General features: G+C 41.8%; 1 protein-coding gene across 13 annotated transcripts in view; it reads left to right on the top strand.

The window, feature by feature from the left end:
- FMNL2 (formin like 2) overlaps positions 1-25,738 on the top strand; it is a 303,592-nt gene that overhangs the window by 261,722 nt on the left and 16,132 nt on the right. For 9 of the 13 annotated variants that reach the window (XR_010944441.1, XR_010944444.1, XR_010944439.1 and 6 more), the window contains 12 exons: positions 5,350-5,424; positions 9,188-9,298; positions 12,060-12,209; positions 13,842-13,943; positions 15,660-15,972; positions 16,311-16,508; positions 19,278-19,298; positions 21,554-21,678; positions 22,318-22,520; positions 23,950-24,184; positions 25,254-25,322; positions 25,443-25,523. Coding sequence is in view for 7 of the 13 variants with exons in the window: in XM_067741904.1 (XP_067598005.1) it covers positions 5,350-5,424; positions 9,188-9,298; positions 12,060-12,209; positions 13,842-13,943; positions 15,660-15,972; positions 16,311-16,508; positions 19,278-19,298; positions 21,554-21,678; positions 22,318-22,520; positions 23,950-24,184; positions 25,254-25,322; positions 25,443-25,523 (1,683 nt within the window). In the remaining 6 variants the exon portion in view is untranslated. The remainder of the gene's footprint in view (positions 1-5,349; positions 5,425-9,187; positions 9,299-12,059; positions 12,210-13,841; positions 13,944-15,659; positions 15,973-16,310; positions 16,509-19,277; positions 19,299-21,553; positions 21,679-22,317; positions 22,521-23,949; positions 24,185-25,253; positions 25,323-25,442; positions 25,524-25,738) is intronic. The other 4 variants (XR_010944440.1, XM_067741911.1, XM_067741909.1 and 1 more) reach the window with 1 other exon arrangement.

The following is a 25,738-nucleotide window of genomic DNA, read 5'->3' as shown; positions in this document are numbered from 1 at the left end:
AGGGAAGTTCACGGAATTGCCCAAGCGCACAGTGCGGTAATGGTGGTACTGTGACTTGTAACCTAGGTTTTATGCCCCTGTTTAATACTCCACATAGACTCATTTCTGCCCTCATATCCCATCACCCCCCACCAGTGTTAGAGCTTAAAGGTGCAAAGAGGGCTGGATGTGTTAGGCAGGACCCCACAGGGATGGGTAGATGGGTGCCTGTGTTTGCAGACAAGTGGTCCAGGATTGATCCCTGCCTGAGTGTTTTCACTTGACATACTGTTAATTAGGGTCAGTGAATTTATTCACATGAGACTGATTTATAAATGATTTATACATGAAGGTGCCTCTTAAGTTTACAGTAGAATATATGCTTTTCCAAAGCATATACTTCTTTCTGCCTTGTTGACTTTACTTCTGGTGGCCCTGGCTGTGGAAGTCTAATTCCTAATGCAGTAGGCTTCTCTCCAGTCTCTGCTCAGCCTTCTATGGCCGTGTCTCTTAAATTCACTCCCTACTCTCCCTACTCCAGTGATATAGGAGTTTGTTACTGATATAGGAAACCGATGTCAAAGCTAGTGGGGGAATGAGAAATACCAGTGAAGAGAAAAGTCAAGAAATGACAGGTTTCAATTGCAATAGTACAGTTGTTTTACTTGAAAGTTTTCAGATCATATATTGTCTGGTCTTTGTTGGCAGATGGAAGTTATATGCAGCAGTTTATAATGTACACTAATATATACGTGCAAACATGCTCCTCGCCCTCCTGTACGTTTGATGGAGGCCTTGAGAACACCCCCCGAAGGCCATTGTGTAGATTCGGAAAATCATTCGGGATCAGTGTCTTGTTCCTTTCATCCTCATCAGATTTTCTAAATGAGGCCGTTTCAAAGGAGAGAAGAGGCATGTTCAGCCATGATGATCTTATTTGAAACAAGTGTGCAGGGGTGGTCCAGATGTGAGCTGTATGAGCTAGGATAACTTTCCTTTGATGTGGGACACGACTTTTACCAACCTTCCCCAAACACATCTTCCCATTTCCTGTGGGATTGTAGTATACTCTGGTTTAATGATTGCTAAAGTAACATAGAAACAAATACGAATCTTGTTCATATGCTTCCTTTTATTTTTCCCCCAGCAGAAATGAAGGGGGCCCTGGGAATCCATGCTGTTCCTGTAGAACAGTGTCAGAAAGTACCACCCTGAATTCATTAGTTGAGATTGAGCAGTCTAAACCTTTACAGAGAAGGACTTGGTGGAGCTGATAGGAGGGGCCCTTCTGGTTCTTATAGTGAATGAGGAGAGTGGTCAATCTTTCACAGTTTCCCCAAGCTGGCATCTATGTTGGCAACGTGTTGTTTCATGTATTTGGATCCTTTTCACCAAGTTCCTAGGAGCTGTAAATTGGAAGACATTGAAGTCTATTATTTTTAAAGATTAAAGGTATTTAATACTCTGTTTCATAGCACATGTTCTCAGCATGCATTTGTCTGTTGATGGAATGAGGGATTTCTAAAGAAAGGCATATATTCAAGGCTCCTCTTAATGTCTATTTCAGTCCTATCTACCAGGCTAGTACTATGACTTTTGGGATCTTAACTCAGCTTAAAATTAATCTAATATCGCTTGTTCTGGAGTTGATGCCATCTCTTTCTATTAACAATCTGAGTAGTTTTGTTGTTGCCCACATGTGCTTTCCTTGGCTATATAAAATCCACTTTCCTAAATGTCCTGGACACGATCCCTGATTATTTGGGAGTTAACCTTATTATTCACTGTACCAGTGCAGGGACAGTGGACGAATCCCTGCTGCATTCCTATGACACCCAGTTATAGTAACTATATTTCTTTTTTGTGTAGTTAAATTGGAAGTTGAATGAGTTGTGGAGTTAATGATGTAGCTATCCAGTTTACAGTTGGTAGTCAGAAAGGCTGAGGGTTAAATCAGCTAGTCTAATATTGTATAAGCCATTGGTTTCTAAATGCTGGTCCAACAAATCTGAGTCTTATTTAAAAGCACAAATTCCTAGTTCTAACCATGGAGATTCTCATTCAGTGTGTCCTGATTTAGACCCTAAGAATCGTCCATTTTTAGAAGTTCCATGGGAGATTCAGGTGCACGGACATCAAGTGCATGCCTGATGGAATGATTGGGGTTTTTTAAAATTTTTATTTATTAATTTTTATTTTTGGCTGCGTTGGATCTTCGTTGCTGTGTGCGGGCTTTTCTCTAGTTGCAGCGAGCAGGGGCCACCCTTCGTTGCGGTGCGAGGGCTTCTCATTGCGGTGGCTTCTCTTGTTGAGGAGCACGGGCTCTAGGTGCGCGGGCATCAGTAGTTGTGGTTCGTGGACTCTAGAGCGCAGGCTCAGTAGTTGTGGCGCTCGAGGCTTAGTTGCTCCAAGGCATGTGGGATCTTCCTGGACCAGGGCTCGAACCCGTGTCCCCTGCATTGGCAGGTGGATTCTTAACCACTGTGCCACCCGGTAAGTCCCTGATTGCGGTTTTTAGTATATGTGCTGTCGAAGCGATCACTGATTGCGATTTTTAATAATAACATTTTCCATCTCTGTTGGTGTCTCAGATAATTCTGGAGTGCTTTTACTATCATCTTGAATATGTTTATCTGAACATTCTGGGCTGTGTGAAGGAAGGAACATCAGGCTGGCAGTGGGGGACCTGGTTCTAACCTCTGTGTGGACGTTTCATCAAGTTGGAGATATTTGATCTGTCTGGGTGTCAGTCTCATTCATAAATTGAGGGCCCCAGACTCCCCAGGGTACTTCGCAGGTTTCTGACATTCTTTGATTTGCAAGGCTTTGCCCTGCTAGGAATTGTCTTCATCGTCACTGCTCACTGATGGCCGCTACCTCTCCTGGTTCAGTGAGTGCCTAGCTGCTCAACAGAACATTAATCCCAGCCTGCTTCTCAGGAGAGCTGGTAGCTGTCCCCACACCCAGAGCCACCTCTCTTCCTTTCTCCTGTCGCTACCCACCTCCCAAAACAGATCGAAGTAAATTATTCTGCTGGGACGCAAGTTCTTATGTTGAGGTTTCTCTTAAAGAAAATTTAGGTTGTAATTCTAACCTTTTCTATACGAAGCCTTGCCAGTTTTCACCCATTGGGCTTTTTTTTTTTTGCAGGCTAGAGACACGTATGCCTTTGGGCACAAGATGTGACTGATGTCACGGTCTAGGGAGCTGGTCCTGCACTTCCGTGCACCATTCAACAAACCTTTTTTTCCAGGAACTTGTGCAGAGGGGCAGGTGGGCCCCGGGGCTGAACATGGCATCCTTTAAATCTCTGGTTCTCAGCTTTTGCAGAGCATCAGAACGGTCTGTAGTGCTTTGCAAATGTACCTGCCTGTGTCACCCCAGCTCCACCTGGGCCTCCTGCATTGGGCTCTCTGGGGTGGGATTGGACACACGTGTCTTTTAAAGGCTTTCCTTTAAACTCTGCCGTCTGGAGCCTCCTTCCCTTCCTCCAGACCCGACCCATGCACTGTTCCTATCTTCTATAATTATTTTTTGTTTAGGTGGGTATAGGTAAATGGGAACTTGTCATCAGAATATAGTAAACTGTGGTCTGAATCTGTTGAGAAAATTAAGTTGCTTTGAGACTAGAAGTCCTTCAAAGGTGGGAGCTGCATCTTAGCATTCCCAGCACACGGTTAAGGCACAGGAACCACTACTAAAGACTGACTCGTAGTCCCTGTCTACGGAGGTCTGAGGCTTCTTGTTTCGCTCTAGAACATCATGGGGAGTAGTAGTAAGTCATTCACCCTTTCGTTAAGAGTATTTTTTTCTTTTTAAAAAAAATTTTTTTTGAAGTATAGTTGATTTACAATGTTGTGTTAGTTTCTGCTGTACAGTAAAGTGACTCAGTTATTTATATATATATATATACACACACAGACATTCTTTTTCATATTCTTTTCTATTATGGTTTATCACTGGATATTGAATATAGCAGATGCAAACTATTATAGGATGGGTAAACAACAAGGTCCTACTGTGTAGCGCAGGGAACTATATTCAATATCCGGTGATAAACCATAATGGAATGGAGTATTTTAACATAATTGCTTGTTTATCCTCTATTCAGTGCAATTCAACAAATAGTGAGAATTTACAACATGCTAATAAGCATTGTTTTAGATGCTGAGGATAGAGTAAGGAACAAAACATAAAATTCCTACCTTCATTGGACATTCTCTTCACCAAAATGTATGTGTCTGTATGTGTATACACACACACACACACACACACACACGGAATTTAACATGACAGAATTAAATGGCTGCATTATAGCATTATGAAATATCATTTTAGGAGAAATCTTTAGGATTTAGGATTGGCCTGAGTATTCCTAAGACCACAAAGGGAATCAGAAAATTTCGTTAAGCATGTGAAACCTGGATTAAATTCACAAAAAATGTTAAGACCAGAGACTGTGTCTTACTAACATAACAAGGAGCCCACGGGTGTCCGGGCAAATAGTTTCTGAAGGTGGAATGAATCAATCAGTGGGTTTAGGTCTTTGCTCCAAAAAAGGTAGACAAGGACACTGAGAGAATTAAAGTTCATCCTTTGATTTTTTGGGGCATAAGTCTCCAGAGAGTCGTTGTTTGGTACAAATCTTTCTTTGACTCTGTGTTCTTAACTCCATGTATTTAATTCCACGTATAAGCAGAATACCTTGCGGCTCTGGAGTTCACAGTATTTTATCTGCTTATTTCACCTGTTCAGCAAAAGCATTAATTCAAGCTGAATGTGTGTATTTCAGGCCTCTGGAGTGCTGCTTTACAGATTACTGCAAATTTCTGTACCCACCTTGAATGGGTTAGATAGCCTCCCAGAGTTTTTGTGTTGTAGTTTATGCTTAAAATTATTTGATTTGGTTAGACATGATATGAACATTTTGAATCTGCTTCTCAAATAATCTAAATACAAAGTTATTAAAATCTTTTAGCATGTCTGTTTCAAAAGTACTTTTGTAAAAAGGAAAAGGATGGTCTTTTTTTTTTTTTTTTTTTTCTTTGTAACCATAAACAACATTCTGGGATTCTGAATGCCAGCTAAAAGGATTGGTGGGACAAACAAAGATGACCAGTGAAAAAAGAGCACATTCGGTATGGATTTCAAAATAGCAAGAGAACATGCAAGAGAAACCAAGGGTGAGCTTTGGTCCTGACTCACTTTGCTGTTTGTGTGTTAACTATAGGAAGAGAAGTAAATAGCCTGCGAGAGAGGGGAAAAAAAAAAGATGTTCTGGAAATAATTATTAATGCTAAAATTTCTGCATCTAATTTTGGAGTGCTTATGTTTGGAATTTCACATGCATGATGATAATGTGTGTTTCAGGTTTGTGGAGAAAAACAGCGCTTTGAGAAGTTGATGGAACATTTCAGAAATGAGGACAATAACATAGATTTTATGGTGAGTTATTTCAGTACGACTTTCAATAAAGCAAACTCAGTTTTTAGCAGTTATTTGCTAACTCCATTTATATTTATATATTATACATACATATGTATTATATGTTATAAAGGATAGGAAACTGAGTTTAATATGCTAAAGATCCATTTTAGACTTGCTCTTTTAATCTGTATTTTACCTTTATGGCATTTATCTGTGGTTTTATTCTTTATGTATACACTATAGTAAAGGCCAGAAGTACTGATTACAGTACTCTTGTTGACCCTTGAACAATGCGGGGGGTTAGGGGCACCAACCTTCCCTACAGTGGAAAACCCGCCTGTTAACTTACAGTTGGCTGTCTGCTTACACGGTTCCGTGTCCGCACACTCAACCAACTGTGAATCGTGTAGTACCTACTATTTGCTATTGAAAAAAATTTGCGTGTGAGTGGACCCACACAGTTTAAACCCATGTTGTTCAAGGGTCAACTGTATTTATAGCAAAGGGTGAAGCCATGCATTTGGGAAAAGGAAGTTAACACCTGGCACAAATGCCTGCAAGAGCCAGCTTTAGCTGTCAATAGTGCTCGTAAGAATCCTTAAATTAGAAACCAAGAATGTTAACCATTCTGCCTTTTGCGCACCCCAGCCAGTGGTTTTCTCCAGACTGTATTCTCAAAGACTGAAGTGCTTTGGTTTGTAGAACTGACGGTATATATCCCCCAACATAGCAGTGATTGTTTTTTTCCTCCCTTGATTTCCTGCTCTAGTAATTCTGTGAGGGTGTGGTCATACTGCAGGTCTCCTTAGCAGGGTAAATCACATACAAACATGTGTGATTCAGCGGCAGGACTGTCATCTTCAGGTACAAAAAGCAAAAGGAGTTTGAGCACTTCTGAATCTATGTACCTAGATCTTAATCCTGGACTGAAGGTGGAATCCACTGTAGAGAATTTCCAGAGCCAGATTACCCTTGAGTACACCCAGGTCTGCTTTCTTTGACCTAATTCAGTTGACCTTGGAAACTTCTGGACCCAGGAGATTCTCTACTTGGGCTTAATTTCCCAGATCCCTTCTAGCCTGGAGCAGATATTCTGTTCAGTTCTTCTGTCGTCAAGTCTTCTAAAACCTGTGCTTGGGATGCCAGGCAGTTTTCATTTGAATTGCTTCAGTGATGATAAAACATGGAACATAGCTTTGCAGATTTCTAACACTTTTATATGAAAAATGTTTTCTGGGTCCTCAAATTTTATATACTTTGTAGTCCTCAGCCCCTTACCAAATCAGTATCGGTTGAAATCTTTTACAGAGCTTTTCTGTTCCATAAAGCATATGTATAGGTACTTTTTCAAAAGGTAAAAAATAAATTTGAAACAAGGAATACTTTTACATTGACTTTTTCGTTCTTGTTATTGGGATTTTTTTGGAGAGTTTAAGGCTAACTTTTGCACTGGTGACAAATATGTAAAGAAGTCATGCCCTGGCTCACCTGACCAGGATCTTTCCTCTGCCTTCATAGGGGGAACTTATTTGTTCCTTTAGAGCTGACATTGCAAACTGGAGCCTCCCAGGCTGAAGCCAACATACATACAGGCTTGTGAGTTTAGTCTGACAGTGATGTCCTTCCATTAAAAAATTTGAAAATTGTGCCTTAAATTACAGATTTCTGATTTTCCTGAGAACTAAAAAGTTCTGGTAACGCTAGGTCCCTGTTCGTAGAGTATCAGCTGCTGGAGCCAAGTGGTCCCTATTCCTCAAGTCTGAAGATAGCCTTTCCAGTCTGTCACAGTCCACACCATTCCCTGTTGTATTACACATGGCCCACTTCACTCATTTATCATACCTACCAGATCTCTCTGCCATTTGAGTTTCCACTGAAATTATAATGATGTTAAGCCCTTTACAACACTTGCACTGTTGACAAATGAGAGCATATTTCCTGTCGGTTCATTTATTCCTATGAACATGCATTGGAGAATCTTATTTAGAGGCTGTTAGTGTATGGATATACTATATGTGTGCTCGAGTATATATATGTGCTTGAGTCATGTGCCGTCTAGCAAATAGTTGCCTCTTCGGCATAGTATAACACTCAATAGATCACTTAGACCTGCTTTAGAAGAGAAATGGAAAGATGCCAAAATCTAGCCATATTTGTTTTTTCCAGAAAATGAGGCTTTTCATAAACTGTCTTGGGAATGCAATTAAGTTGCACAGCTTCCCTAACAACATATTCCATGTAAAACATAACATAAATGCTTCACATGTAGCACAAGACCCTTCTGTGTATTTATGTTTTTTTAGTGGGCAAAAGAAAACAAAGTGACAAAATCTTTTTTAGTTTATTGAGCCATAGCAACTGACGTAATTTTTTAGTAAATGGTGATAGATTTCTCATGTAACCTAGAGAGTTTACACATCTTCCACAGATACCCAATGGATAACATATACTCAAAGAAGAATCTAACTCGAGAAAAACAACTTAAACAAGATAAAAAAAAAGTGGGGTTTGGGGGAGAGAGGAAGAGGGAGGCAGTTTTCAGAGTAAGTGTGAATGTGGGTCCCACAGTCATACCTCCTTGCAAGTCTCTGGGTAACCATAGAGGGAAAGCATTAGTGAGATATTTTCACTGTAAATAAACTGACTGTCCCTATTGAAAACAAAATAGATATGTTAAACTCTGTTCTGTTATTTACTAAGCTGGGGACTGGTTTTATCTGTGGCAGATCAGAGCCACTGATGCAGTTGTGGGGAGAATGTAGCAAATCCAGGGTTTTTATGGAACAGAAACTGGTTGATTGTTTAAAATGGACAGATGGGTCAGAAGCTCTGTTACTGTCCTGTTGGTATGGCGGGGCCCACAGTAAAATTTTAGAAGTGATTACCTTGTGGTGTGATTACAGGTGATTTAAATGTTCTTTGTTGTAATAATTATCACATTTCTACGATGTACTGGTAATAACTGCGTGTGTTCTATATGCCTATAAGACTTTTTAAAAACAGCTTTACCGAGATACAATTAACATACCATCCAACTTACACATCTGAAGTGCTCAGTTCAGTGTATTTTTAGCGTATTTGTAGGGTTGTGCAATCATCACTGCAATCTAATTTAGAACATTTTGTTGCCGCCTCCTCCCCCCACCCCCAAAGAATTCCTGTACCCATTAGCGGTCATTTTTCCCACCCCCAGTCCTAGGCAACTGCTAACCTACTGTTTGTCTCTATAGATATTCCCATTCTGGATATTTCACATGAATGCTATCACATTTGTGTAATCCATCAGTTCATGGACATTGGGGGTTTTTCCCCTTACTTTTTGGTTATTATGAATAATGCTACTATGAACATTTGTGTACAAATTTTTATGCAGATGTATGTTTTCATTTCTCTGGGGTATATTCCTAGGAGTGGGATTGCTGGGTCACACACTCTGAATAACATTTTGAGGAGCTGTCAAGCTTTTCAAAGTGGCTACACCATTTTATATCCCCACCAGCAGTGGATGAGAGTTCCAGTTTTTCCACATCCTTGCCAACACTTGTTATTATCTTTCTTTCTGATGATAGCATCTTAGTGGATATGAAGTGGTATCTTATTGTGGTACCTCTATAACTTTTGAATTTTTAAAAATTGTAAAATATTTTTAAAGACCCAATGAAACAAAGGAAAAGGAAATTGGTAAGTGAGCTTAGATTTGTGAAATTGAAAATATGTGACTATGATTAAACTGAGAAAACAAGTTTGGAGCTCATCTAACCTGTTGACAATTTCATTTCAGGTGGCCTCTATGCAGTTTATTAATATTGTAGTCCATTCAGTAGAAGACATGAATTTCAGAGTTCACCTCCAATATGAATTTACCAAGTTAGGCCTGGATGAATACTTGGATGTAAGTATAGCTGTAACCTTTAGTTGCATTATGAGACTTGATTTATTGCCTACCCTCAAAGATGCACTTCCATAATGACCAAAGAACACTTAAGGCTCCATGCAATCAGGTGCTGTAGTGCTAGTTAAAAGAACCAATCTGAGTGATGTGATCTGCCAGAGAAGCTGGATTCTTGCAGACCTCCTAGGGCCTATTGTCTTCTGCCAGCAGCCTTTTAGTACTGGAGTCAAATAACTTCTTAGAGCCTTGCTACAGCTTTCCTCTGCTTTTGAACTCTGTCTGGGTCAAGTCTCATTTTACCCTTCATCCGGGCTGCTGGGCAATGTGCATTCTTAGTTACTCTTTGGACTCCATCTGCTCTGGGAAAGTCAAACCAAGACTGCTGTAGAGTAATGAATAAATGCTTGGAGCATCAAAAAATAATGAGGAAGTGGACACTAGAGACTTCCTCATGTAGCTGTTAAATTCTGCTTAAAGTGTTTGTGTCTTTAGAAATTCTGCTTTTAGTTCTTGAGAGAAGAGGGATCTAAAGTTTCTCTTTCTCTTGCTCCCTTACAGAAGTGCTCAGCCAGTTCCCTGAACTTCTTTGCCTAAAAAACAAAGTTGATGTGAAAATCATAAACAGACTTAAGTAGCTGTGTGTGCACAGGATGTGCCCTTGTCTTTTGACTCAGGAAGTTTTGTTTTCCCTTCTGTGTAGGGAATGATTTGCTTGAATTTGAAAGGCCACTAGTAATAGGGCAAGAATTGTTGACCTCAATTTCAAGCCTGTTTCTAACAGTGAAGAAAATAGAAATATTTCCCTTGAACATCTCCAGAGCTCACCTGCCCATCTCCCTTTCGAGTGAAGCCAGGGATTACACAGGGGGTATCCTCAGTTTATCACAAAGTGGAGTTGCAGAGTTGGTTACTCTTGAGCTCATGGCCTTGTTTATCAGACCAGCTGGGCTGCCCTCGAGTAGACTGGCCTAATGTTGTCTAAAGACTCTACTCAGGTGGAACCATGGAAGATTTCCATTGAAAAGTTTGTTTGAATTGCTTTCCTATTTAAAGAATGACTAATATCTTTGACAGAATATTGTATTCAACAGTTTGTTTCTACTTTGAAATCAGGGTTCCTCTCTTCTCTTTCTCCACATGTCCTGAGAGTAGCAATATTTGAATGAAAGTTGGGTGTATTCCTAATGGGGTTTTAGGGTCAGTTTTGTTGTGGCTGCACAGAGCTCATTTCAGGCGCCAGGATACAATAACAGGTAGTAACATCAGCGCCTGTTACTCACTGTGAATCTTGTGAAAAATCCCGCTAAGCTGCTTCTTCATTTTCTTTTCTAGGCTTTGCCCTTGTTCAGAATTTTTTTTTCGGTTCTGACTCATAAACTAAGACGGAACATACTCTCTTCAAGACAGCTAAGATGTAGAATTCTGGATTAGACCTAGGAGAAAATCTGTTGTCCTGAGAATTTATTTGTAGAGTAGAATTCCTCTTAAAAATTTGATTTTTTCCCAAAACTCTTTATTTCTCTAACTTCCTGGTCTGTTGGTTCCAGTCTTTGATAGAAGTGGTTAGAAGAATAATAACATAAGCATATAATATATAAATGCTTCATTAGTTTACAAAAACCCAACCTTGTAAGTCATCATTGACTTGTTCAGTAAATGTGTATTGGCATCATCCATGTGCCAGATATTATTCTAACCACTCATCTGCTCCCCAGGGAAAGACATGACTTATGCTACTTGTAAGAAGAATTGACTGATTTACTTGACCTCTAATTTTACCTTAGAGCTAGTTGACTTCCTTTGGGATGCCTGGCCCTAGAATGCAGTGAATGGGGGAAAGGTTCCTGATCTGTGCTTTGGGAGCCCTGAACTTCTCATGTTGGGGGAGTGTCTTAGCCAAGTAATTATGGGGGATGGGTTCTAGGAACTAGTGCTAAAATAATCCCCGAGTCTAATATGCTGTATCAGTGTCTTCCTCTACTCCCATGTACCCCTCACCCTCAACCAGAACTACCATCACTACCCAAGCAAGATACCACCCACTCTAATCTCCTCTATCACACAGATACCCCTCAAGTTTTATGTTACTTGTGACTGTTGTTCCCTCTCACTGTTGTGGCCTCTCCCGTTGCGGAGCACAGGCTCCAGACGCGCGGGCTCAGTGGCCATGGCTTACGGGCCCAGCCGCTCCGTGGCATGTGGGATCCTCCCGGACCGGGGCACGAACCCATGTGCCCTGCATCAGCAGGCGGACTCTCAACCACTGCGCCACCAGGGAAGCCCTGTTGTTCCCTTTTGATTTTTCTGTTATCTTGATTTCACCTGCATCAAAAATGTTTTAGGGTGGAATATATCTGCATGGGGAATATATCTACAGGAAGGATTAGGGAGGAAATGTGTGTGTATTTGGGAGACAGTAAGCACCAGAAAGTAATCTGATGGTACCCTCTTAGATGGTTACTCCAGAGGTCTCTTAAGGAGAATGAGATACAAAACCCTCTCCTGGGGGACTTCCCTGGTGGTCCAGTGGTTAAGACTCCACTCTTCCAATGCAAGGGGCCCGGGTTCCATAGCTGGTTGGGGAATTAAGATCCCACATGCCTCGTGACATGGCCAAAAAAACAACCACCACCCACCCACCCACCCAACCAACAAAAAACTCTCTTGGAAGGAACAAACAAAAACATGTAGGCTCTTGGGTAATTATGTTGTGTTTCCACAGATATGCTAACACCACGTTCTCCTGCATTTTGATTTTTAGAAGCTGAAACATACTGAGAGTGACAAGCTGCAGGTACAGATTCAGGCTTACCTGGACAACGTGTTTGATGTGGGAGCTCTGCTGGAAGACGCGGAAACCAAGAATGCAGCTTTGGAGAGGGTGGAAGAACTGGAAGAAAACATCTCTCATGTAACTACCTCTCAGAAAAAGAAAAATGGCTAATGTTTCAGCTAGGTGCAAGGCAGAACAGATGTTAGCTTTTACGGCAGTTAAGGAAAGGATTTGGAGTCTAGGAATGAGATGCAACTTGAGCTAGAGAGCAATCAGAAGCCATTCTGGGCTCTTTCAACGAAGGCAGGTATGTTACTTACGACTAAGTGGAACCCATTGCCTTCGTTCACTGCTCAGTTTCTGCTGCGTCCAGATTCCCTGGCCACCTTAGTTATAAGAACAGGAGAGTTAGAAGATGGGCATTACCTGAAGAGAAATGCAACTAAAATATGTCCGTTTGGTGAAGAAGTATCTTCTTCTGAATGTGAGTCATCTTCTACCAAATGTGTCCATGCAGGCTGTGGACGGGCTGATCTAGTGTCCTCATGATGCGGGTCTTCACTTTCCTGCCTCATGGGCACTCAAGTTCTAAATAGCTTCATCTCAACGGTAGCATTTTCAAGGAAATCAGCAAGTTTTCCCATATATCCTTTTCTTGCAAGAAGTGTCCTCTCAGTATAATGAACAGGAATATGGTGTGTCTTAAAACCCAGACATTGTGAGGACCACATCCTTTTACTGAATTCTGATTGAAAGTGTCCTTGATTGTGAAAGGAATTGTCTCTTTTTGGAAGGATGTGGTTTTTCTCTTTGAACGGTCCATTTATTTTTCTCTGCATTTTCTTAGTTAAGAGTATTACTTGTGCTTAATGTCCTTCCTCTTTTCCCATCAGTCTGAAAAGGGGCATCTTCATGGCTTGTGGTTTAGCCAAGTTGCCAAAAGCCCTCCCTTTGTAAGTGCTGTGCTGACTCAGTTGGTACCTGCTTAGGAGAGCACTTATAGGCTCTTCCTTTTTCTCTTTTTGTCTCTTCCCTTAAAATATTTATATTATATTCTGAACTTGGTCAGCATAAATCTCCACTCTTCCTCTTTACCTTGCCTCCCTGATTTTCTTTATGTGTGATTATTCTCAGTGAGATGTAAGAAATCAGAAGGTGCCCAATTTTAGAGCCTTATGTGGAAAGTAACTTTCACTCATGGCTCACCCCATCTTTCTCTGAAGCCTTAGCTGGCATTGCATGACCATACTTACATAACCTGCTATTGTAGTAACCACCTGTTTATTTGAACTACCCCTCCAAAATGACTTTTATTATTTGGATAGTTTGAGTCAAAACAAGCAGTAGTATTTTTTCAACTGGTGACTTACAACAACAAAACCAAGTTTTCTGGGTCAACAGTTTTCAAAAGCTTTTGCCTAATGGCCTTTTCTTAGGGAGGGAAAGGTGACTCGACCTCCTCCCTCACCTACTATTCTCTACGTTCGCTGGCCCCTGCAGAAATGGAGAAAGACACACTGTGTATGTCAAAACACTAAGGAGCTGACTTATGGGTCTTATTAAGGATCCCTTGTAAATGAATTCCTCTTAGAAACAAGTATGTATTCAGCACCATCTTATAAATATTAACATTTTCAGAAAACAACTTGGGGAACACATGCAGGACTCTGATGGGCCCCTAGTGGTCTCTGAGCTACACTTTCTGAAAACCAAGGACCTGATGAGAATGATCCTTTGTTGTGACACATCTTCCCTTTCAAAACTTTACAGTTGTCAGAAAAACTGCAAGACACAGAGAATGAAGCCATGTCCAAGATCGTGGAACTGGAAAAGCAGCTCATGCAGAGGAACAAGGAGCTGGATGTTGTTCGGGTACGTGTGATGATGGTAGCCACACCAGGTGGGCACTGCAGGGCATGCGCTGTAGCTTTAGCCTAGTAGATAGGACCCACATATGTTCACAGTAGAGGGAGGCACGGATGCGGCATATTTACTGGAACCATTTCAGAGGTGAAACTCAAATGAAAAGTACACATAGTTAGCGTATGTCTTCACATATGTGTGCATTCCAATGCTGGGGCTTCATTACTTCCTTATCACAGGTTTTGGGAGCAACAGTATTTTCCCATCTGGACGAGTCTGAGTGAATTCTGTGGATCACCCATTTGGTTGGAAATAAAAACACAGCATGGATTTAATTCATGCCCCTTATTTATTTTTCTTAGGACTTGGACTTCTTTGTATTTCTTTGCTTTGCTTCTGCTTGAAACCAGATTTGGTAGTTGCTATGGAAATGGTGAAATCACAACATAGACAAGACCTACTGGCATTCACCAAAAAAAAAAAAAAAAGGAGAGAGAGAAAGAAAAAAGTCAAAAGCAAAATCAGTCCATTTTATTATCAGATAATTCCAGCTATTTTGTTTGGCTTTAGCATTGTTTTACCTTACAGGTCAGGTATTTATGGAGCGCCATCCATGTGCTTGAACATAAAAACACCAAAATGCCTGGAGGGCTTTTAGGCAAATGGCTTGCCTTTACACGGCCGTTAATGACGTGGCACATTTTATGTGATAGTTATCATGTCTGTGTGTGTTGCTTGATATTCTGACAGGTCCTACAGTTAACTCTAGGAAATTTATTTTCTGGCACTGCATCGAGACAGAGTTGTAGCATATGGACTCAATTCAAGTTCAGACTCTCAGATTGTTAATAATAGACAGGGTGTGAAGAATGTTTCCCTACCTGCTGGAGGTTTGTGGTGAGAGATCACGTGTGTAAGGCCCAGCAAGTGGGTTCCATAAACTCCTTCCACTGGAACCTCTGTGGACCCCTTATAAAAGGAACCAGGACAGCCTTTGAATTGAAAATTGTAACTTCTTTGTTTTCTGTGAAGAACCTAGACAGAAATAAGGAATTAGTGGAGGGAAACATTGGCCTGTTTTGGAAAACGTTACAACAGTTGCTGTCCTGAGCTTGGTCAAGGGGGCATTGTGAAGGCCAGAGAAATCCATTCAAAACAGTCAGCCGCTGGTTACTCATAAGTGGATTATTCCATGATTTGCAGATTTTTAATCCCAGTCTGACTTCGGTTCAAGTCTGATTTAGGGACCTTTTGTCTACTGTTAGCTGATATGTATCTAGGAGTAACAAACGAATTTTAACAAAAGTGAAAAGAAAACATGCTGCACCACCAGAATACCCTCAGGATATTCCAAAGTCAGCTATAAAATTATTTTTGGGTCTTCTCTGCCCTGTTCCTCTTCACCTGTGGGGAAAACTGACTCAGCTGTATTTATTAATGGAAAGAATTACCTCAACAGTAACAACTGCTAGAATGTATTGCATGCATTACCAGTGAACAATTGATAACGAATGGGACTTTATAAGTTCTGGCTGAGTTCCATCCTATGTGTGTGTGTGTGTGTGTGTGTGTGTGTGTGTGTGTGTATATATATATATTATAAGTATCCTTTTTCTTTTTTCCTTTTTTTTTTTGTTATTTTCTTTATCCTCAATTTGCCAATCTAACGGTAATAGGCACGAATGTCACGTGAAGACCAACTCTTGACCATGGGTTTTTTTGCAGGAAATCTACAAAGATGCAAATACCCAGGTTCACACATTAAGGAAAATGGTCAAAGAGAAAGAAGAAGCCATTCAAAGACAGTCTACCCTAGAAAAAAAGATTCATGAGCTGGAGAAACAAGGGACCATTAAAATTCAGAAGAAAGGGGATGGGGACATCGCTATCCTGCCGGTTGTGGCTTCTGGCACGTTGCCCACGGGGTCCGAAGTGGCGGTGGGTGACTTTGTGGGGCCAGTGACGGGGGCTGCCGCCTCGGGACCCTTGCCCCCTCCTCCCCCACCACTGCCTCTGTTGTCAGACACACCTGAAGCAGGTAGGAAGCCTTGGCGAGAGAGCTGAGGTAGAGCATTGGGATATCTGTACTTCTTTTACCTACGGTTCATCTATGTCCTTTGTCTGTTTCTGTTGGCATTTCTTTTATTGATTGATTCTAAGAACTTTTACCTTTTGAGATGAAGGGTATACGTCTTCATTTCACACATGGCACAGAATGTTCCCCATTTGTTACCGAGGACATTTTTGTAGTCTTTGGGGAAAAAACCCTTTGTCCTCCTCAGTGTTTGTTTTCAGGTCCTTTATGTACACATGGCATATTGCAGGAAAAACCGTTCCCCTGTTTTCAAAGTCGATTTGTTTCTTTTCTTTTGCTAGCGCGAAATGGTCCAGCCACGCCGCCTATGCCCCCTCCCCCACCTCCCCCTCCCCCACCTCCCCCTCCGCCCCCGCCTCCTCTCCCGGGTCCTGCAGCTGAGACTGTGCCGGCTCCCCCTTTGCCTCCCCCTCCTCCCTCTGCACCCCCGCTGCCCGGGACGTCTTCACCCACAGTGGTTTTCAACTCAGGATTAGCAGGTAAGAGTGCAGACTTAAGACCCAGATATTTAATACAAATACTCAATTGTCTGACCTCCAGAGGGTCCAGGCCATTCTTTCAAAGTCCAGGTCTCTTGCAAAATCACATGTGTCTCCTCTTAATATAAGAACATTCCTGCTAATGCAGCCAGTAAAGGGGAAATTGTGCACAGGAGGCGTTTTTCTTTCAGTAGCCTTTGTCACTCTTTCCCTGACAGGAAGTTCTGATCTCACACCATTTTCCTACCTTTTCTCTCCCCACCTAGAGAAGGGAAGAGAGACAGGTTACCTTCTTAGGGATCAGTGCATTTTCATGGGTTCAGAAAACATGACAGTCCAAGCTCTGACACAGCGTGCTTTCAGTGCTTATGGCTCTTTTCTTTGAGGCTATTTTCGATGGCATCTATAAAAGGGGAAAATGCCTCTCTGTGTTAATTGCTTGATGTAGGCTTCCAGGCATTTCTTCCGAGCATTTGAGGGCATCACAATTCACTACAGTGGAATTAAGCTTCAAAGGGAAGCATTACCACCAGCAGTACCTTCTTGCCTTGAAGTGCTCCACTGCCCAGGATAGAATGCGGCATCCCTCCCTCACCAGAAATAAAACGGGGCGGGTGTGGGTGAGAGGGGGAGAGTTGCTCTAATGTCTTGAAATATAAGTTCTTATTTTTGACTCACAAAAATAAATTTTTACTCTTTTCTAAAATACCGCAAGCCATTTTCCCAGTCACGGAGTGTTCCCCTGGCGTTTGGAATTGCTCTGAGCTTTGCCAAGCCGTTCCTGTGACGTCAGATAATTCTGCTTCCTCAACCATTTCAGTCCCTTCGTGAGGTCTCTTATTTCTGATGAACTAGCACAATAATGGTCTCATTTCCAAGGCTGCAGTGGTTTTCAGAGCCTTTTGCCCCAGTGTAAATGATGGTCTCAGCTGTAAATGATCTCCCAGTCTCCATCTCTTAGCATGTCCATCCCATCTACAGCTTTACCAGCCAGTCGTTAGGACTAGTTTATCCTGGTGACTGAAGCCCTTTTCGACACCAATAAACCACCTGTAACAAACATGTTCCACATCAGATCTGTGGTGTTTACTTCCACCCCAGCTCGTATAAAACTGTCAAACAAGATGCCTGTTCAAAGTCGTGTTGGCAGTAAACCAATGACTGACTTCGACCTTTCAAGGTCTCCCTCGTCTACCGCTTTCTTCTAGAACTTTTATTGCTTCTGAAGGACAAAAGTTAAAGGAGCGTCATCATGAAACTGTTGGATTTTGAAACGTAAACAAACAGAAGACCTGTTAAGGAGCCCCAGGAATCTGTTACATCAACAGGCTGTTTTCAGTGATAGTGTCATTGTCATGTGCATCTGGGCCCACTGATGAGGCTTTCCCTGTAGCCTCCCAGGAGCGCTCACCATGAGCGTGTCTCTCCTTTGGTCCTGCTTCCTTTCTGTCTGACAAAACCTAATGTGCGATACGGCCTCTACTTCCCTTCACCTGGGCTCCAACTTGGACCTCAGAACTGCCTTGGCGGAGAGAAGAGCCAAGAGTCTCAGATGTGCACGTCCAGGACTCCCTTCTGAACGAGTCTTGGCCTCTCTTGTTAAATTTTTTGCCTGGGTTCTTCCTCCTACTTAATCTTTATAATTTGTTGGCTCCAATGATTGCCTCAGTTTTACAGTGTGAAGCTCTGTGTTCAGCTGATCCCTCACTGCTCCCTTCAGGATTCCTACATTTGGAAGTTGTCCCCTTTGTGTCTTATGCAATTTGAAGGACTGTATGTGGAACTGAAGAAACTCCTCTTCAGTGCCATAAGCGTCCATTAAACAATTACATGATGTTGTGTTTTACAAGACATAAGGATTATAAAATCCTTACGAGTCTTTGATAGCTTGAGATCAGGTAGTTTCTACAAGGCCTTTAATCTCTTTTCATTACTCATCCTTAATTCGGCCGTTAATACTTAGTGGTTGTAACCCATTTTGTGAGATGTTTTGCCAGTGTATTCAGTAACACTCTCTCTCTGGAACCAAGAGGCCAGACAGCATCAGGATGTCCCCATAGAGCCAAGAGACAGCTGAGATAATATGCCAAGGACCCCCCAGGAAGCCAAAAACCTGTGACATCACTAGACCCCTAGATCCACAGGCAAATGGATGTCTTATCTCTTCAGCAGGCAATGAGCAAGTGTCTTCTTGGTGACCAAGTCAGGGGACCAGGAGGAGGTCCCCTGAGTTTATCTTGTGGACTTTTCTTTGCATTTTATACAGAATATATTAGTAGTGTGACATGTGCATTTGAAGTGTAAGGCATACCTCCTCAAATCTGTTAGACCAACCTGGTTCCCATTGCCTGGTCAGGTCATCACTGACAGACCCCTGGGTAGTCTGTAACCTTTGCTGTTCCTCTTCGGAAGAATATGCTTTGGAACTTCACAGTGAGAATTGGGACTTCAGCTGATTATCTTTTCATTAACCTTGTTTATGTCTTACGGAATACCTAGCACAGGGCAGTATGGCTCTTTGGCAGCACTATAATGAAATCATTTTTCCCCCTTTTCTAAAAAAAGAGTTATTTTTTAAAATAAAATAATAAGGGCGTCTTTAAGGCAGGTCTGAATGGAAATGAATTCTTGGCTCTGGGCTGCCTTGTGAGATGTGTCCCAGAAGCATGGAATTCTCTGCTAAGAGTGTGTGGACTGCTGAGCCGCCGAACGCTAACCGTATCTAATTTTTCTTTTGTATTTTCTTTGTTCTTTCTGCTTCCACAAAAGACGGGCCAATCAAGCTTTTCTGTAGGTTGCTCCTCCCTGAGTGTGTTGAGTGTCTGCCCTGTGTTCCTGTGGGTCACGCTGTGCCTTGACATCTCCACCCCATCTCCCATTGAGCCGTTGCATTTGCTCTGTGTCTGCGGGGAGGTGTGGTGCTGGCTGGCTGCTGTGATTCCAGGGTTGCCCACATGTTTTAGTTGAACCTATAGAAGAGGTTATGGCCCTTTAAGCAGGCATCCTGGGTTTCAGGTGCCCTGTTCCTTTCTCCCTGGGGAAAGGAACGTTTTTTAGTTTAGTTTTAAAAGTTGGATCTAAGACCTCAACTCTAGAAGGATTTTAGGGGTTTTAAAAATTTTATTTGTTTGTTTGGTTTTGGCCATGCGCCGTGGCATGTGGGATCTTAGTTCTCCAACCAGGGATCGAACCCGTGCCCCCTGTATTGGGAGCGCAGAGTCTTAACCACTGGACCACCGCCAGGGAAGTCCCTAGGATTTTAGATTTATCCTGAGGGAGAGAGGAAGTCTCCTCCCCAGAACAAGGGAAAGCTGCTGGGTGCTGCTTTCCTAGTCCCCTTCCTCTGGTGATCGGTTCTCTCCACAGAACACCCACCCACCCACGCAGAGCCACTTCCTGTAGCTTGAACACTGGGAACATGGTGCGTATCGTGGTCACCTATAGACCCCGCCTCTGCTGACCCAGCCCCCCAACTCCCCAGTCAGAATCAGGGCAGCCTTTCAGAAGAGAACTTTTTGGCCTGTGCTCTGATCTCAGGCTTATACGTAATCTTGCTTAAAGAGTTAAAAGTAGGGTGGCTGCACAGGGAGTTGCTTGTAGGGAGTGTCCTGAGGCCTGCGTTGTCTGTGGAGGGATGATGGAACCGGATGGCGCTGACCTGTCACCCCCGCTCCCGTCCACCTCTTCTCCCTCAACTCTGCAGAAGTGCCAGACTAGAGGAAGGTCTGGTCCTTTGTCCCCTGGAGGACATGGGCTTTCCTGGGTAGCAAGGACAGAAATGGACACTGTTGGGTAGTAGAGAGTGAAGTGTCACATTTGGTGGTGGAAAGCCTGTTTTGGCAAAAGCTGTGTTTCTGTGTTCCTGCATGCTTCTGTGTGGATTTGTCAGATGACATTCCCGCTGTTTACGTGGCCTTTGTAACTCTGGAGGAACGAGAGGCACTGTCTCCGTTTTTTTCTGTAAGGCAGGCAGCCAGGTAAAAGCCCAGTTGTGTGTTCCATTTCTTTTGTTCTGCATTGAATTTCTTCTCCCTCCCTTCCCAAATAGTGTGGTGGGCATCCCTGAGACAGACTTAAGATGGTGAATATTTATAGCGAATTGGTTTGGGAAGACTTCTTTATGGTGTGTAGTTAATTAATGGAATTTTTAGTGGATTGCCTTTTTTAGCTCATTTCCCCAAAGTAAGAGGAGGTGGCACTCCCCCCACCCCCATCCCCTCAAAGGTGGGACCCTTCCTCTCTATTAAGAGGTTTTCAGTATTTTTAATGGGTGCATTCTTACCTTCTAGTTGCAGCAGTAGCTGATTCCTGGCGAGAGGTTGCACTTAAAAGAGAGGGGGAGGGGACTGTGGCCCTTCTCCAGAAAGCAATACAAACCCAGATTTCTAAGTACCCCTTTTGTCTTCTTAAACATTCTATTTTGGGCCATTTGTGGCCCTTAGTCTGTTTGGAATAACTCTCAACAGCCAATATCATCCCCATTATTGAAATCATCCACAGGAGTGTATTGCTCTGGCTGGAAGTCAGCCTTCTTGACATTTCATTCCTGGTGGTTTAAGCAGACACTGTCTGCAGTCTCTGATCATCTTTGAAGATTTGTTTTGGAAATGTGTGTTAGAGAGCCAGAAATTTAGGATGTCAGAATGCGACTTCACATTCACCAGTGTCAAACTAAGTGACACAGAGTATTTGCCCTCTCTGCTATCTAATAATATAAAGAATCATTTTTATTCCCCAACTCTTTATTTGTCCTAAGCATTGTCCTGACACTGTGACTGTATTTCAACCACCCAGTTGCCTGCATTAAAAAAATAAAATAAAAGCAAAACCCCAGCTCTTAGGCAACTGTAACACACTGTTGTATCAATTGATGACCTCAAGTTGCCCTGGCCACAGTGTTGCCTGATGTTTTCCATATTTTAAAACACCTGGCCACCTCTTGCTAGCCTTCCTCCAGTGTTAGAGTGTCATCTGCAAGGACTGTTGTCTGATTGTTCTCGAGGGTTTTGGTGGAATCTTAATTTCATTCTCTCTGACCTCTGTAGCTGTGAAAATTAAGAAGCCAATCAAGACGAAATTCAGAATGCCAGTTTTTAACTGGGTTGCCCTGAAGCCAAATCAGATCAATGGCACAGTCTTCAACGAAATTGATGATGAGCGAATTCTGGAGGTATCTTTCTCATGGGTTAGAAACAAGGGGCCCTCTCTGTGCAGCAAAGCCAGAATGGGTGCTGTGTTAACCTGAAAGTTTCTGCAATAAAAGCTAGTGTTTTAAGTGTCTTGATGTAAAGGAGAAAAGGAGAATAAAATTGGATGCTGTTTTGTAAGGTGGTTCTAAAACTACGTTTAAAAACATATTATACATTAAAATGGAATAGTTTTGAACATCTTTCACTGTATGTCACAAAAGGTACATCTGACCCAATCTCTGCCCTTAATTTATAAAGGGGCATAAAAACCCTTTATTGAACTATAAGTGAAAAAGGACTCAGTAATCACGCCTACTAGCTGGTTTGGTGGATAGTTTTAGTCTGTGCTGGCCATCCCTACAAGGCAGTAATTGAAAGGCAATTGAGTTAACTGGTTGGAAACAGTTGTCTACTTTAGACATTTTTGTCTGTATATGTGGCATAAGTCACACAACACTGACACAAATAGAGAAATAGAGCAAGCCATGGCCCAAGACAAGTATCAGTACTTAGTAGAAAAAGTAACTTCTTTGATGCTTAAGAAACTGTCTAAATGGTGGCTTCCTGACTTCATTTTTAAGTATAATCTAATTTGCCTATTTCATTCCTCTCCAACCCAGGACTTAAATGTAGATGAATTTGAAGAAATATTTAAGACAAAAGCCCAAGGTCCTGCCATTGATCTTTCTTCAAGCAAACAGAAGATAACGCAGAAGGGGTCAAACAAAGTGACATTACTAGAAGCAAATAGGGCTAAAAATCTTGCCATAACTTTAAGGAAAGCTGGAAAGACCGCGGATGAAATATGTAAAGCTATTCATGTGTAAGTTCAGGGCATTCTGAAAGATTATATCCTAGTAAATTTAGAATGAAAATGGTAACGCTGAAGAGGTGGACCAGAAATGACCTTCGGGGGTGCTATGTTAGAATGAGTAATTAATTGTTTTAGAAGAATAACAACTGGATCGTGACATCGTTTATTATCTTGGTCTGTTCTCTTACATATGCCTGCAGCAATGCTTACATAAAAGGAAAGTTGAGAGAAGTATTGCAGATGCTGAGAAAAGGGAGAAAATATCAGTTTTCTGTGGAGTATCTGAATTTTATCCAGATTCACTGAGTACAAATTTGATGGCATTTGTGGAATGATTCAACCCAATGCCAGATGCAAATAGGAGACAGAGGCTTGTCTTAACTCGTAACAATAGGAATGTGATTCCTGTTGCTCCTTAGCCCTTTCAGGGCCTCTTAAAGCAAGTTTAGTTCTTTTTTTAATCCTTGAACTGCAGAGAAGGCATTGATTTTATTTACTCTTCTATTAGAAGAATCTTTCTACTCTTTGAGTCATGGTGACTTTCAAATATGATAGGGATGTTATTAGATGTTTTAGGAACTAATTCATCATTAATTGGTATTTCCTAAATTTTGATCAGAGGTTCTTAGGGGAGTAAAAGACACAGAGAAATCATTTGTTCCAGTTTCATGTCCTCAGCCGGGATCATAAGCTAGTAGTTTAGTGCACCCTGTCATCTGTTCCGATTTCTAGTGTTGCAACCTGGTATGAATTCTGGTTTTTAATCTTCGCATATCTTGTTTGTCATGATGATTAAGTGTAATTCTATTGCTGAACAAAGGTTGCCCAGAGAATAGAATAGAGACTGTAGCAGGTACTTCTTTAGTTCAGATGGAGTATAGGTCCACAAAGACCGAGTATTCCCCCAAGGGATGTATGCATTTAAGCCAAAGCATCATATAGTACAGACATTTGGATGCATTTTTTTCTAAAGGAGAAAAAATACCCCAGACTTCCTGGTTTAATTGAAATCTTTTACAGAGTTCATCAGATATTCTGTAATTGTGTGTATAATATTACATCTCCTTAATTAGCAGTACTTCACAGGCCAAAAAAAAACATGTCCTTGAACCACTTAACCACCAGAGACTTCAGCTTTCCTTCTGCTTCTACCTGCTGTCATTTACTATTGATGTCTAGAGGCTTAGAGCTATACTAATAGCCTAAAAACTGAGCGTGGCAGTTGTGATAAGGTCCAGGTTTCCAGGAAGGACCAGTGAACGTGCTTGATGCACGGTCAGGAGCCAGCACCAAGGGGCATGTTCACATCTGTAGGCATCGTCCAGCTGTGGGCATCAACTCATCGACATGGTGGTTCATGACCTGGACCAGGTGGAGGTGTGGCTGAGAGGGGAGGAGGTTTTCTCTTTAATACTGACATGTCCACCTCTGTCTTCAGATTTGACTTGAAGACGTTGCCTGTAGACTTTGTAGAGTGTTTGATGAGGTTCTTGCCAACTGAGAATGAGGTGAAAGTGCTGCGGCTCTATGAGCGGGAAAGGAAGCCCCTGGAAAACTTGTCAGATGAAGACCGGTTCATGATGCAGTTCAGTAAAATTGAGAGGCTCATGCAGAAGATGACCATCATGGCCTTCATTGGGAACTTTGCCGAAAGTATTCAGATGCTGACTCCTGTGAGTGGACCAACTCTGGCAAGGGAAGGGGTCCAAACAGATAGCATTTGTTTTGTTTTCTTTTAACTTTCTCACAGAATTGCACTTAATGTCATGGGCTCTAAGACTTCTTCCCAGAACTTTCGACATGGCATTTTTATTTTTACCCTCTTTTTCTCATTGTGTATGCCAAGTAAAATTGAAAACGGTGAATTTCCCCATTCCATATTGCTCTTCTCCCTAGAGAATGGCATTTCCTGTGTCTACAGATATCCTTTGGATTTTAAAGGACATCTCAATACAGAGGACAAGGAGAATAATTTTCTCAAATTTGGTCCCCTCCTCAGGGTACCAGTCCTCTGGCTGGGTTACCAAGACTGAAAATTTAACTTCATTTCTACAAACCATCTCATATCTTTAGTGAACAGGCTTATTGACTTTCATTGGAAGCGTTAAATTTGCCATGGGGGTCTTCTTCCTTGGAAGTTTGTTACAGTACACTGTGGTGACGTAGAAATAATAGCTAACCATCGCTTGTTCCTTTGTGTTAATCTGGTAGAGACTTATGAATATCATAAATAGTTCTTTCCCAGTTCTATTTCTAAATAAATGTTTGTTAATTACTGACTATAGTAGCATGTGTGTCCAAAATATGTTCTGAGAACTTCTGCACGGTGATTATATTTCTTTGCTGTTTTGTTTTGTTTTTGTTCTTGGCTAGCTCCATTGATTTAAAAATATGAATTGTATTACATGATTAGAGACGGTGGGCAGGCTATTGAGTTCTCCTGGACGACGCTGTTGACTCCTAACTTAAGTCTCATTGCTTACAGATTTTATGATAAGCTAGTTCTGATAATACTTCCTATTTAGAGAAGAGCTTACACATAATGCTCTAGTTACCTAAGACCTAGCAGGACAACTTAAAATTGTTATGTTTAGGAAAAAATAGAATCTCAGCATTAAGGCTTTAAGTTCTAAATGCAGGTCTGTTTTCTTCTGTATTAAAGTTTTAGTTTTCAATCGGAGTTTCCCATTTTTAACATGTCTTTTTTTTCCCCCCCTCCTCTTTCCTTTGACTGGAATCTAGCAACTGCACTCAATTATAGCAGCATCTGTCTCTATAAAGTCGTCCCAAAAACTCAAGAAAATTCTGGAGGCAAGTGAAGTTTTCCTCTTATACGTGTATGGAAGAGCTGACTTGTCAGCTGCATTCCTCAGCCTGGGAATGCCTGGGATGCTGTACCGATGGACTTCTCTTTTCTCTCTTTCTTTGCAGATCATCTTGGCCCTTGGCAACTATATGAATAGCAGTAAACGAGGAGCAGTTTATGGATTTAAACTTCAGAGTTTAGATCTGGTGAGTTTTTAAACTTCAGAGTTTAAAAGAAGTACAAGAGCTATATGAGAGACAAAACAGCTGGCAAAGATTAAGCCCTGGAGCAGAGAGAGTCTGCTCTTGGAAGTGGGGTGGGATGTTTTGATGAAGATTCTCTGCTAGTGGGCGGAGCAGTGGGTACAAATTTTCTGGAACGCCATATGGCAGCAAGCACTTCGAACCTTAAAAATACTCAT

This window comes from Pseudorca crassidens, chromosome 6 (assembly GCF_039906515.1).
Source record: "Pseudorca crassidens isolate mPseCra1 chromosome 6, mPseCra1.hap1, whole genome shotgun sequence".
Lineage (NCBI taxonomy): Eukaryota > Metazoa > Chordata > Mammalia > Artiodactyla > Delphinidae > Pseudorca > Pseudorca crassidens.
The sequence above is the reverse complement of the archived record's forward strand: the minus strand, read 5'-3'. Positions and strand labels throughout refer to the sequence as shown.